This window comes from Maniola hyperantus, chromosome 23 (assembly GCF_902806685.2).
Source record: "Maniola hyperantus chromosome 23, iAphHyp1.2, whole genome shotgun sequence".
Classification (NCBI taxonomy): domain Eukaryota; kingdom Metazoa; phylum Arthropoda; class Insecta; order Lepidoptera; family Nymphalidae; genus Maniola; species Maniola hyperantus.
The window spans coordinates 7,287,345-7,302,341 of NC_048558.1; the positions used below are offsets into that span (position 1 = coordinate 7,287,345).

The window sequence follows — 14,997 nt, forward strand, 5'->3', positions numbered from 1 at the left end:
TAAGTTGTTAAATACAGGGATGAAAATTAATTAGATACCTATTCAGTATTCCTGATGAAGAATAATTAAATTACTTAGGTGTATTTTTTTAAATCTAAATATATAAAAGGATTGACTGACTGACTGATCTATCAACGCACAGCTCAAGCTACTGGACGGATCGGGCTGAAAGGCATGCAGATAGGTATTATGACGTAGGCATCCGCTAAGAGAGGATTTTTGAAAATTCAACCCCTAAGAGGGTGAAATAGGGGTTTGAAATTTGTGTAGTCCACGCGGACGAAGTCGCGCGCTTAAGCTATTTAATCATAATAATCAACACAAATTTTATAAATACGAAAGTGTGTCCGTTGGTTACCTTTTTACGGTCCATACATTTAACCGATCTTAACATTTGGTACAGAGACCTCTTTATCCTGGAGCTACTTTTCATCCTGGAAAATCAAAGAGTGCCCATGGGATTTTTAAAAATGTATTAGGTACGTACTAGCTGATACCAGCAACTTCATTCGCGTGGAATTAAGCTTTTAAAATCCCGTGGGAATTCTTAGATTTTTTGGGATAATAAGTAGCCTACGTCATTCTTCAGATCTTTAACTGTTCGATCCGTTCCTCCGTTGTGATGTGATTGAAGAACTCACCAAAAAACAAATACACTTTCGCATTTATAATATGGATAAAGTGAATATGGAGGCGTGTTAAATGGATGGGACAACCCTAGTTGAAATTGAATTCACAACTAAATTAATAACAAACGACTTAGGTACTCAAACAATACTTAAACAACACTTGAACAACATCGAAGACAATGTTTTAATTAAAAAAGCGTTGAAGGCAGTCAGTCCCCGGCCAGTCCCCGGTCAATAAAAATATTTTTAATTATCGTTATTGCTTTCATCTTAATAATTAAAAATCGGGCGAGCTCTTTATGTCTTTTAATAAAGTGCAGAAAGACTACGATACTAATTCAGTACTGTACTACCACTATAAGTCGCATTGAGCAGAATTTGATTGCACATGAAAGCGCAACTTATTTTAAGGCGAACTGACAGACAGACAGATAGACAGACAAAACAATACTCAAATTAACCGTTTGATATCTTTAGTTGATAACTACGTTTAACCTTTATTTCTAAGGATTTCATTATAACTTAGGAATTATATTTTCAACTAGATGATTCCCGCGTCCGTCCGAGTGGATTTAGGTTTTCAAAAATCCCGTGGGAACTCTTTGATTTTCCGGGATAAAAGTAGCCTATGTTCCCCGGGATGCAAGCTACCTCTGTACCAGATGTCATCAAAATCTGTTGAACGGAAGGGCCGTGAAAAGCTAGCAGACAGACAGACAGCCAGACCTACTTTCGCATTTATAATATTAGTATGGATGTTACTAGAGTCTATTGTACTAACAATAAGGGATGATGAAAAATCCATAAATTATATACAAAATCGATAAAATTGTGTCAAATGCAAATGTAGGACGTGTGGACCGATGTTAAAGAGGCTCGCGATCACAGTGAGGTTTCAAAAGCGATTTTATATGTATTAAAAATAAACACGAAAGTGTGTCTGTCTGTCTGCTAGCTTTTCACGGGACAACAGTTTAACCAATTTTGATGAACACAGCTACATGTACAGAGCTAGCTTACATCCCGGGAAAGGACATAGGCTACTTATTATCCTAGAAAATTAAAGAGTTCCCACGGGATTTTTAATACACCTAAATCTACGTGGTTATTTTTAACATAGTCAAATACTACCGTATTAGATTCCATATCACACTGTACGCTTTGAGTTGAACCTAAATGGACTACTCCTTATGGTAACTTTGACAGGTGGGAGCTCCTGCCACTCCAGAGTCAAGAGTTCCGCTCCGCTTATGGAGTGTATCACCACCCTAATAGCAGGGTTTCAATGCATGAGATCGGATTTAAATTTCAAAGGCAGCCCGTAACTGGAGTAATGCTTATACTCTGAAACCTCGACGCGTTCGTTTTTCACTGAATTGAGTGCGCTCATTGCAATTTTTGCATTTCGAAAATTGCAAATTATGGTATGGTGGCTTCGGCCGTGGCTAGTTACCACCCTACCGGCAAAGACTTTACCGTACCAGTATACGATACCGGGTAGAAACCAAAGGGGTATTCCAGGTTAGCCCCCTTCCATCTTAGACAGCATCATGCAAATATTATGGTATGGTGGCTTCGGCCGTGGCTAGTTACCATCCTACCGGCAAAGACTTTACCGTACCAGTATACGATACCGGGTAGAAACCAAAGGGGTATTCCCAGTGGCGTGCAGCTCTTAGAGGCATAAACGCACTGCTTACCCGCGTTGTAAAAAATCAATGCTTATTTTTCATTAAAACCTGCCGGAAAATAAGTTCATACCTAAATGCATACCCTGGCTTGAAATCCTGTGCACGCCACTGGGTATTCCAGGTTAGCCCCCTTCCATCTTAGACAGTATCATGCAAATTATGGTATGGTGGCTTCGGCCGTGGCTAGTTACCACCCTACCGGCAAAGACTTTACCGTACCAGTATACGATACCGGGTAGAAACCAAAGGGGTATTCCAGGTTAGCCCCCTTCCATCTTAGACAGCATCATCACTTACCACCAGGTGAGATTGCAATCAAGGGCTAACTTGTATCTGAATAACAAACCCGGCCAAGTGCGAGTCAGGCTCGCGCAACGAGGGTTCCGTACTTAGAGTCGTATTTTTTCGACATTTTGCACGATAATTCAAAAACTATGATGCATAAAAATAAATGAAAATCTGTTTTAGAATGCACAGGTGAATAATCCCTTTCATAATATGATACCCCACTTGATATAGTTATCTTACTTCGAAAATTAAAAATGCTAATTTTTATTTCATGAACACAATTTAATTTTTTTTGTGTGATGTAACCACAAATTCACGGTTTTCAGCTGATGTTTCCCCTTATGTCTGCTATAAGACCTACCTACCTGCCAAATTTCATGATTCTAGGTCAACGGGAAGTACCCTGTAGGTTTCTTGACAGACCGACAGACAGACAACAAAGTGATCCTATAAGGGTTCCGTTTTTCCTTTTGAGGTACGGAACCCTAAAAAAGGTTTACCTACCTTCCTACCTACTATTCATAACACCCCATAATATGAACTATGCGAATTCTACCCCTAAAGGGGTGAAATAGGGGTTTGAAATTTGTGTAGTCCACGCGGACGAAGTCGCGAGCATAAGCTGGTATCCAAATTCTAAACAGGCCATCTAACGTTCCAGGGCTTCCCTAGGGCTTACGAATTCAAACTTCAATATGACATAAATAACAAGGTTAATATTAAGCGAATTATTAAGGAATAAGGTACAGCGTATGTTTAACATGTTCATATACCAGCCTATGTCAAGATTGTCCCTAAGGATGGGACAGAGTTTGTACTACAAATTGAATGGGTAGGTAAGTATACTTACTTACCTTAAACTTGAGGGGAAAATCTATAAAACAGTCGTTAGACCTGTCACATTGTATGGTTCAGAATGTTGGGCGGTAAAAGGGACGGATGAAAGGCGAGTACATGCGACTGAAATGCGAATGTTGAGATGGATGTGTGGTGTGACAAGGATGGATAAGATAAGGAATGAATATATAAGGGGTAGTTTGAAAGTAGCGCCAGTGGTAGAAAAGATGAGGGGTAATAGGCTGGCATGGTATGGGCATATAATGCGGAGGGAAGAAAGCCATGTCACTAGAAGAATGTTAAGTATGCATGTGGAAGGAAAAAAGAGGAGAGGACGACCAAAGAAAAGGTGGATGGATTGCGTGAAAGAGGATATGCGTGAAAAAGAAGTGGATGATACGTTGACGAATGACAGGAATGAGTGGAAGAAGAAGACATGTTGTGCCGACCCCACGTAGTGTGGGATAAGGTAAGGAAGAAGAAGGTAAGTATACTTACTTAAAGTTTACCTACCTTTCTCTCGCTATTAGACCAGAATCTCATGAAAAATACGGAAATGTAATTCCAAAGTTAGCAACACTGTACTCTGAATATCCTATGTAGGTACATAGTACATACTAAATAATATCTGTCCCGGCGTTACTCACGTGTGTAGTCGACGTTAGCCCGACTAGTTTCGAACCCATACGGGGTCCTTTTTAAAGGGAGTCCGTTTGCGTTTGCGCACGCGCCGCGGTTTTGACTGCGGGACGCACGTGCCGCTGCCCGTAGAGCCCGTTGTGAGTTTAAACGCTAACATAGTACATACTCTGTGGTGTACTCACATAAGTCCCGCAAATTGCTATTGCGTTAGAACCATGTCTCATTAACATCGAAATGAAATCATTTTGACGTCGGCCGAAATTAAATATCCCATCAGCTCGAAACTTCAGACTAGTGCTGACGTCACTAAAATGGCGGCCACGCGCATTAGCAATTTGCGTGACTTATATGTACACAGGATATTCACAGAGTACAGTGTTGCTAACTTTGGAATTTCATTTCATGAGATTCTGGTCGACCTATGCCTATTTCACATCCGTATTGTCTTTAAAAAAACAGCCAAGTGCGAGTCAGACTCGCGCACCGAGAGTTCCGTACTCGGGTTATTTTTTTCGTCATTTTGTACGATTCTTTGTACATTTTGATAAATCAAAAAATATTATGCATCAAAATAAATAAAAATATTGTGTTTAGAATGTACAGGTGAAGCCCTTTCATATTATGATACCACACTAATTGATGTAAGTAGTTATCTTACTTTGAAAGTTGAAAATACTAATTATTTTTTCATGAATACATTTTAATCTTTTTTTGTAATAGATGCTATAAGACCTACCAACCAAATTTTATGATTCTAGGTCAACGGGAAGTACCCTATAGGTGTTCTTGACAGACACGAAGGGCAGACAGACAACAAAGTGATGCTATAAAGGTCTCTTTTTTTCTATTATACCTGGGCACATTATTACAACCGTTACGAGTTCCATTCAAGGTCAAATACCATGACGATCGAGGGGACAGAAGAAGCGGGGAGGTGTACAAACACCGCGCGAGTTCGATGTACTTCTCTCTCCGCTCCGCTCCCCTCAGTCGTTCCCGCATTCCCGTCCCGTTCATACGTTGGTTCGTCGCTCCGGTAAGTACCTACCTCCTATAGTTTGTACTGTCGCCAAAAACATTTTTTTTTTTAGAAATATAATATTTAAATTTTTAATATATAACATTTTAAAGGCATATTGTATCGTGAATATTCTATTGTAATGTGCATATTATATTACTTGAAATTTATAGATTATTATGTATGCATCGCAATAAATCTGAATAATTTTAGAAATACCTACTCTGCTTTTTAAGTTTTTTGTTCTTACATTATAGTACTTCTGGTACAAATTTCTTAAAGAGATAAGTTGTCCTTGTGAATGTCCCGTCATGTTTATTCCTTTCGCGTTTTAAGTTTTGTTACAAAAATAAAATAGAATAAAGCAAAAATTATGCGTAGACTGTAGGTAATCTAGAATTCTGTTTAGTAATAAGTTTACTTAGTAAAATTATTTCATAATTGCTTTCTAGTACAAAAATCAACCAGTATGTGTCCACTGATGGATAAAAGCCTTTTCATTTTTTCCTTTTTTTTTAAATTTTCAGATTTTAACATAAGAAGCATATCGCATAATGTTTTTTATAGATAACTTGCTTGGATTTAGGTTTTTAGGGAAAAATACCGTGGGAATTCTTTAATTTTCCGAAATAAAAAGTAGCCTATATCCGTCTGCTGAATGTAATATATCTCTGTACCGAATTTCGATTACCATAATCGGTTAAACGGTTGGGCCGTGAAAAGGAAGAGGCAGACAGACGCACTTTCACATTTATAAAATATTAGTGTAAATTGCTTAACTGTTATTAATTAACTGAAATACAAGATTATGTATTGTTCCTCTCGATTTTTATGTTTTTGTTGATTATTATTTTAATTGGTCTTTACATTTCTATTATTCTAGATATGACTGAAGAGAAAATTATATGTAAGTCTTTCGAGGAACAGAAATTGCATGATATACGTGCAAAATTGGATATAGCAAAATTAGTTATCAAAATTTGTTTAGCGCGACAATATGATGTAAATATAATTCAATACCTTCTCATTAAAAAGGCCTCACAATATTTTTCAAGTGAAATTATAACTCAACTTCACTCAAAGTTTAATACACCTAAAACATTTAATGAGTTGAATGAGATGATTAAAATGAGTACTACGGATGATAATGATTTAAACTGCTACGATGATAAACTTTTAAGAAACATTATATTACAATCAACCAGGCTACCAACTAAAGTGTTCTTTCGAACATTAAAGGATAAATCAAATAAATCTTGGGACCAATCACAATTCGAGATCAGCATGAAAACGCGAGGCTATAAATCGAAAACGCTTCCACGCTGCACTAAATCTATCATTATAGAAGACCCCGAACTAAGTTTTGAGAGAATAAAATATTTACAAAGGATACAACAGTTCAGAACAGCTGGTGTGCCTATAATCTATATTGAAGAAAAAATTACTTCTGAGAGAGGATGTTTTTTTGAAAGTTTAAAACGCAGAAATGAAGAGGTAATGATATTTTATTTGGCTGTTTCTTCGTCATTGGGAATGATTAGCAGCAAGCATATTAGAATACCGTCACTTTCGAAGCCTGTCAATACCCATACTTTACTGTTAAACTGGATCTTAGAAAGCGTTGTCCCATATGTATCCACTTCGAGTGTATTTGTTTTAGAAGACAAACCCTACAATCTTAAAAGTGATGTAGAACCGCCAACAATGTACAGCAGTAGAACCAGAATGATGAACTGGCTAGAACAAAATGATATTCCACATAATCCAAATATGCACTCAGCAGAATTATTTAATCTTGTAAAGGGATCCAGCCGAAATCTGTTGGGAAAGAGCGTCTTTGATGATTTGATGTCCTATGGCCACAAGATTTTGCTACGTCCACGTAAAACACAATATTTGAACTATTTTAATATACTTTGGGTAAAAATATTTGATAAATCAAACAGTTTAAATATGGATTTCTTTAATGCAATGACAATAAATAATTGGAAACGGCTAGAAATAATGTTGCGTGAAATTGAAGAAAAAACTATAAAGGAGGATATCCAAGTAAACAAAACTATTGGAAAAATCTTTACATTTGCGGAGCACGAACCAATGCCATTTGATTTCATAAAAAACTTCGACGATGATTTGGACGAATTTAAGATGGAGAAAATTTTAATAATAGACTCTTGATTGTTATATAAAAAAAGCACCATTTAACTACTGGTTTCATTATTTTTACACCTACCTTTATTATAATATTCAGCAATAATATAAGTAGGAATACAAAGTAAAGAATACAAATCTTCAACATAAATAAAAAGTAGGCTACCTAGCTTAAAAATATAAAAGGTTGTGTATTAGATGAATACTTGAACACACAATAATTATGCTGTAATCAATCGGATTCCGAATCACTTAAAAAAGGTAAATATAAATCTTTCTCGATATTTACTGCTGATGGATTTAAATTGTCTAGAACGTTATCTAGTTTAATTTCTAAATTGTAGAGCCGTGTTTCTTCCTTAGCAAGCATCAAATTATAACTGTTTAATTCACTTTCACTTATATCACTAACAATGTCTTCGACAGTTTTAGTTAGGAGAATTTCCTTACATTCCAGTTTTTTAGAAACTAAATGACGGACTTGTGCTGCGGGGGTCATTTCGTTTATACAGTTCGGTAATCGCAAAACATCGTGGCCATTTTGTTTCAACCAACTATCTACTTTGTACAACCTTGCATGTACGTCTGTATATTTTTCTATTAAGGTGTAGAGTTCAACTGTGTTCATTGTATCACTAAAGGGAATTTCGTGATATGTAAGCCAATCAACCATAATATAACTAGGACTGGTTTTCTTCGGAGTCTCGCAATATTTTTCGCAATGATGCTTTGTGTTATCTAAAATAACAACGCTATTTACTTCCAGATTAGGCATTAATTCATTCAATATCCATGAACCAAAAGTAACAGGGTCGAAATGCGTTACACTTTTTAAAAACTGTACCCCTTGGAGAGACGATACAGCAAAATAAAAAAGGTACTGTCTATCTTTTTTTTCTAACATGCTCTCATCAACATTCCAAACCTTGTCATATGACATACCTAATTCAGATATGTAGTAAATAGGCCTTTTATCTTCGCGATATTCCAAAATATTTTTTAAATATAGAAACCGCTCAAATCTGATCGATGGTTTTTCGTAAATAACGAAGCTATCTGCTTTCTTCTTGAAAATATAACCCATTTTGACGAGTTTCTTTCTAAAACTCCGAATATCTTCGTAGAGCGGAAGAGACTCTTGTAAATGATTAAATAATTCCGTCGTAGTTGGCATGATGTGTTTATCTAAATAGTGTGACATCAGTGCATCGTGCACACATTTGCGATTAATTTCTGTGATTTTGTCAATCATTTTGTCATCATCAGCACTATTCAATGTTTCTAGAGTGTTTATTCGAAGCCCTGTATACCACTGAGCTCGTTGCAGCGGGAGTTCATTGTTTACATTTTGATTTGATTCTACTGTCATTTTGTGAAGGACGTATTTCAAAAATGTATATGTTTCCTTTCCATATTCGTCCAACTCACCGTCTGTATTTGTTAAAATTGAATCTTTTGCACCGCTTGTACTCGGCTGTGGTAACGCCATGACATCTAAAAGTAGTCACATTAAAAAATAAATTTAAAAACAATCTGCATTTAACAAGAAACGAGTAAAGTACCAGCTTGTACAAAAGTATTATAGATACATAGATAAAAAAGACAAATAAACTATAAACTAAAAGGTATTATAGGTAGGTATGGCAGTAAATATAGCTATAAGATAGTAATTATATATCACTATCTATCTAAAAAGTATAATGCGTTCAAAGTAAGAATAGAAAAGGCAATGACCTTTATCTGTCAACTGTCACTTAAAACTTCTGTCATACGGTTAGCAGAGAAAATGCTTGGATATATTAGATTCTCTAATACTAAGAGTTGGTTACTTAATTCAAAACAATTAAATACCTTAATTGAATCGAAGTATATTTCCAACTAAGATATTATCACAAAATGGCGGAAAGTCATTCCTCTTCTTAGTTAGGACGTATACAACTAATCGTTCTTTATTTCAGAATACATTCCAGCACACTAGGTAGGTAGGTACCTAACTGTCTGATCTACCACTTAGTCAGATTAATTGAATAAAAATTTTAGGATAGTAATATTATAAAGCTATAAAAATACATACATAGCTAAATAACTATTAGGCACATAATTATAATGATAACAACAAAATTAAAATTTAATTAAAATACGTACATATTTTTTTTGCTATCCGTACCACCAATCGAAGCTATAACATAGGTACTCGTGAAGACTTTAAAACAAATAGGCAAGTAATTATATGAGTTTATGACTCACAAAATATGACGATAGTAGGTAGGTATTACTTAAAATCACGTTAATATAAACAAAATTACACTTATTTTACTGATTCTTTGATAATAACACGTCAACAAGTAACAGAATTTTATCCACATCTGTCCGAATATCCGAACATAAAAGCGAAGGTGACCGCCTCTCTTTCTGTCTGACAACGTTTCCGATAAGATAGAAAGAGACAGGAAGTATCATGGCGCCCTGCCCCGCGCCACCGCACCGCGCCTGGCCTCTGCTCCTCGTAGCTATGTCGTGACATTCAGAATACGCTGAATAAAGGTGCGGTATTTCTACTTGAAACTGGAGCATTGTGTGCCGTGTGGTGCATTTTTTTAAATATCTTTCTTTATTGCTAACTATCTGATCCCCGCGGCTTCGCCCGCGTAGATTTAGGTTTTTAAAGATCCCGTATAGCCTATGTCACTCAGGAATAATGTAGCTTTCTACTGGTGAAAGAATTTTTAAAATCGGTTCAGTAGTTCCAAAGATTACCCCCTACAAACAAACTTAAGGACATTACCTCTTTATATAATATATAGATATAGATATAGATAATGAATACAATATTCTAATTTTGCAAAATGCCTAATATCACTATAGTTTCAAATAGTACTTACCTAGGTACCTACTTACTAATAATAATATTATGTTTTATTGTAACTTTGAGATGACATTTTATTCTTATCAAATAGATAATTAAGTGAAAATTACACACTTAATATCATTAATATTTCACTTTTTAAGAAAACATTCATTTTAACTAAAGTAATATTAAGTACACATTTTTAATATAAATGTAGGTACCTATTGTAATATTTTTTTAAACAAAATTTTCAATGTCCTCTTAGAATATAATCTGAGGATGTCCTACTTGGTAAGACAGTAAACGTATAGAAATCATGCACGCTGTTAGGTCGAATGTATTGTACCCGTGTACTGCGTTCGACGAACAGTGGTGTGGGGAAGGGCGGGAGGGGGGAACCGTGTACATTTTTAATATAAATGTAGGTAGGTACCTATTGTAATATTTTTTTTAAACAAAATTTTCAATGTCCTCTTAGAATAATTCTGAGGATGTCCTATTAGGGAAGACAGTAAACGTATAGAAATCATGCACGCTGTAAGGTCGAATGTATTGTACCCGTGTACTGCGTTCGGCGAACAGTGGTGTGGGGAAGGGCGGGAGGGGGGAACCGTGCACATTTTTAATATAAATGTAGGTAGGTACCTATTGTAATATTTTTTTTAAACAAAATTTGTCCTCTTAGAATATAATCTGAGGATGTCATACTTGGTAAGACTAACGTTTGGAAATCACGCACGCTGTAAGGTCGAATGTATTGTACCTGTGTACTGCGTACGGCGAACAGCGGTGGGGGAAGGGCGGGAGGGGGGAGTCGTGTTCGACAGTTCCCAAGCTTTTCAAGGTCATTATTAAATTATTTCGCGCGGTTTTTAAATTGATTTAAAAATTAGAAAAAAAAATATTGGTAGGTATGCCTTTGCGAACTTTTTGATTTATTCGGTAGGTACAACTCGTTTACTAAAAGTATGGACCTGGTGAATTTTTTTTTTTTTTTAATTAAAATATTAGCCATGTTAAATGACTAATATTCCCCTTTCCTCTCCAACAATTTCTAACCGACTCATTATCATCATTATGATCAATCCATCGCCGGCTCACTACAGAGCACGGGTCTCCTCTCAGAGTGAGAAGGGTTTTAGCTATAGTCTACCACGCTGACCATGTGCGGATTGGCAGACTTCACACACCTTTGAGAACATTATGCAGAACCCTCAGGCATGCAGGTTTCCTCACTATGTTTTCCTTCACCGTTAAAAGCAATTGATAGTAAATTACTTAAAACGCAAATAACTCCGAAAAGTTAGAGATGCGTGCCCGGGATCAAACCCCCGACCTTCGATTAGAAGCCGAACATCCTAACCACTAAATTATCACATCTTTCTTACCGACTATTGTATTATACTATACTATGACTATCAGTGGCGTGCCGGTCATAGAGGCATAAATGCACTGCTTACCCCAGTTGTAATAGCTCAATGCATATTTTTCATTATGACCTGCCAGTTTGAAACCCTTCTCACTCTGAGAGGCGACCTGTGCTCTGTAGTGAGCCGGTGATGGGTTGATCACGATTGTATTATAATTCCCCTTCCCCTAGTACCTACGCCTATTATGAATGCGAAAGTGTGTTTGTTCGTTGGTTTGTCCTTCAATCACGTCGCAACAGAGCAACGGATCGACGTGATTTTTTGCATGGATATAGTTAAAGCCCTGGAAAGTGACATAGGCTATTTTTTATTCTGGAAAATCAAAGAGTTCCCACGGGATTTAAAAAAAACCTAATTCCTCGCGGACGAAGTCGCGGGCATCAGCTAGTGATAAATAATCTTTTAAATATATAAAAGGAAAACGTGACTGACTGACCGACTGAATGATCTATCAACGCACAGCTCAAACTACTGGACGGATCGGGCTGAAATTTGGCATGCAGATAGCTATTACGGCGTAGGCGTAGGCATCCGCTAAGAAAGGACTTTTGAAAATACAACCCCTGGGGGTGAAATAGGGGTTTGAAATTTGTGTAGTCAACGCGGACGAAGTCACAAGCATAAGCTAGTTTCTATAATAAACTTGATGACCTGACGTATATTTACGAACTTCGAAGAAACCTCTCAATATAACCAACACCAAATAATTCCTGCTGAAGCTGTGGTAGCCTAGTGGTTAGGACGTCCGCCTTCCAATCGGAGGTCGGGGGTTCGATCCCGGGCACGCACCTCTAACTTTTCGGAGTTATGTGCGTTTTTAAGTAATTAAAATATCACTTGCTTTAACGGTGAAGGAAAACATCGTGAGGAAACCTGCATGCCTGATGAGAGTTCTCCATAGTGTTCTCAAAGGTGTGTGAAGTCTGCCAATCCGCAATTGGTCAGCGTGGTAGACTATGGCCAAAACCCTTCTCACTCTGAGAGGAGACCCGTGCTCTGTAGTGAGCCGGCGATGGGTTTATCATGATGAAATAATTCCTGCACAGAATATAATAAACCACACCGTTTACAAGCGGTTCCGTACACGAACAATATTTCAGCAATCGTGTTACGCCCTAAATTCGCATTATTATAAATCAGGCCATGCGTTACTAAAGTGGCCTAACCCACGAATTGGGTATTTGACTACATCACTCTACCCTATTATAAATGTGAAAGTGTTTGTTTGTACAAATATTTGTAGGCCCGAAATAGTAAACATCATTATCGCGAGATTCCGAGCTTCGTCTTAAACCTACCTATTAAATAAAAACCGACTTCGATACACAAACACTAAAAATTGAAAAATAATTTAATTTATTACCGAATATATTATGTATACAAGAATTAATATAGTTCCATAATAATACTTTTTGGTGCCGGTGCCAATTAGCTTTAGCTGCGCGAATCGTCTAGACTTCATATTTTTATGAGACTCCACAATGGCACCTCATTGGCACCGACCCCAAAAAATATTATTATGGAACTATATTAATTCTTGTATACATAATATATTCGGTAATAAATTAAATTATTTTTCAATTTTTAGTGTTTGTGTATCGAAGTCGGTTTTTATTTTTTTTGTAAAAAATTTTTATTTCACAATTTTTAGTGGTCCCATGGAATTATGCTATGACTGGTTAAAAATCTACTGTTTACTAAGCTATTACACTGATCGCGAGCAATTTACTCTTATCCGTTGAGGAGTTCCAGTATCTATCTTCGAAGATGTTCATCAGATCTTCACCAAATTTAAATGGGACCAACTTTGAAGTATACCCTTTCAAACAAAAAAAGAATTTTCAAAATCGGTCCAGGCGTCTTCGAGTAATCGGGGAACATACATAAAAAATAAAAAAAAAATAAAAAAAAAAAGATTCCGACGAATTGAGAACCTCCTCCTTTTTTTGAAGTCGGTTAATTAGACCTGGCGCCCAAAATCACACTAATATCATGGCGCAGGTTTGTGTATATGTTTGTTACTCTTTCTCGCAAAAACTATTAGACGGATTATGGCTGGGAATGGAGGTATATTATACCCTTTATTAACACATATACCTACTACTTTTTATCCCGAAAAACCAAATAATTCTCACGGCATTTTCAAGAAATATCCACGCGAACAAAGTCACTGGCGTCATCTGTCATCATAAGTTCTGCTATGTTTGATTGAGAATTTTGTAGTTAGACTACTTTCACTCGGATGGCTCTATTTCATCCCGTGTAACAAATATTTGTAGGGCCGAAATAATAAACATTATTATCGCGAAACAAAACAGGCCCCAGAGACAACTCGTGTGCCCAGAATTATATTATTACACATGGCGCCCAAAATCACACTAATATTATAAAGGCGCAGGTTTGTGTATATGTTTGTTACTCTTTCTCGCAAAAACTATTAGACGGCTTATGGCTGGGAATGTAGGTAGATTATACCGTTTATTAACACATATACTACTTTTTATCCCGGAAAACCAAATAATTCTCACGGCATTTTCAAGAAATATCCACGCGAACAAAGTCACTGGCGTCATCTGTCATCATAAGTTCTGCTATGTTTGATTGAGAATTTTGTAGTTAGACTACTTTCACTCGGATGGCTCTATTTCATCCCGTGTAACAAATATTTGTAGGGCCGAAATAATAAACATTATTATCGCGAAGCGAAACAGAACTTTGTCTTAAACCTACCTATTATTACACCTGGCGCCCAAAATCACACTAATATTATAAAGGCGCAGGTTTGTGTATATGTTTGTTAATCTTTCTCGCAAAAACTATTAGACGGATTATGACTGGGAATGGAGATAGATTATACCCTTTATTAACACATATATACTACTTCTTATCCCGGAAAACCAAAGAATTCCTACGGTATTTAAAAAAAACCTATATCCGCGCGAACGAAGTCGCGGCCGTCATCTGTCATCATAAGTTCTGCCATGTTTAATTGAGAATTTTGTGGTTAGACTACTTTCACTCGGATGGCTCTATTTCATCCCGTGTAACAAATATTTGTAGGCCCGAAATAATAAACATTATTATCGCGAAACAAAACAGGCCCCAGAGATTCCGAGCTTTGTCTTAAACCTACCCATTATAATATGATTACACCTGGCGCCCAAAATAAGTGTAAACGCAAACGACGACGTACCTAATACAAAATCAATATCGTTAGCAAGGCCCATTTAATTACCGGTAGGTATTTATAGGGTTCCGTACCTCAAAAGGAAAAACGGAACCCTTATAGGATCATTTTTTTGTCTGTCTGTCTGTCTGTCTGCCGGTCTGTAAAGAAACCTACAGTGTACTTCCCGTTGACTTAGAATCATGAAATATGGCAGGTAGGTAGGTCTTATAGCAGACATAAGGGGAAAAATCTGAAAACCGCGAATTTACGGTTACATCACACAAAAAATTAAAT

At 36.6% G+C, this 14,997-nt stretch overlaps 2 protein-coding genes and 1 long non-coding RNA gene across 3 annotated transcripts in view; 1 reads left to right on the top strand and 2 right to left on the bottom strand.

The window, feature by feature from the left end:
- The window catches only part of LOC117993128 (uncharacterized), a 713,143-nt gene that overhangs the window by 253,114 nt on the left and 445,032 nt on the right, over nt 1-14,997 (bottom strand). The window lies entirely within an intron of this gene.
- Nucleotides 5,000-7,313, top strand: LOC117993110 (uncharacterized). Its single transcript, XR_011238079.1, has 2 exons — nt 5,000-5,123; nt 5,989-7,313. It is a non-coding gene; the product is annotated as an uncharacterized lncRNA (long non-coding RNA).
- Nucleotides 7,301-9,630, bottom strand: LOC117993239 (uncharacterized). Its single transcript, XM_034980991.2, has 2 exons — nt 9,402-9,630; nt 7,301-8,750 (listed from the first exon to the last, which is right to left on the bottom strand). Exon 2 carries the CDS (start codon nt 8,743-8,745, stop codon nt 7,489-7,491), a length of 1,257 nt encoding a protein of 418 aa, XP_034836882.1. The 5' UTR covers nt 8,746-8,750; nt 9,402-9,630; the 3' UTR covers nt 7,301-7,488.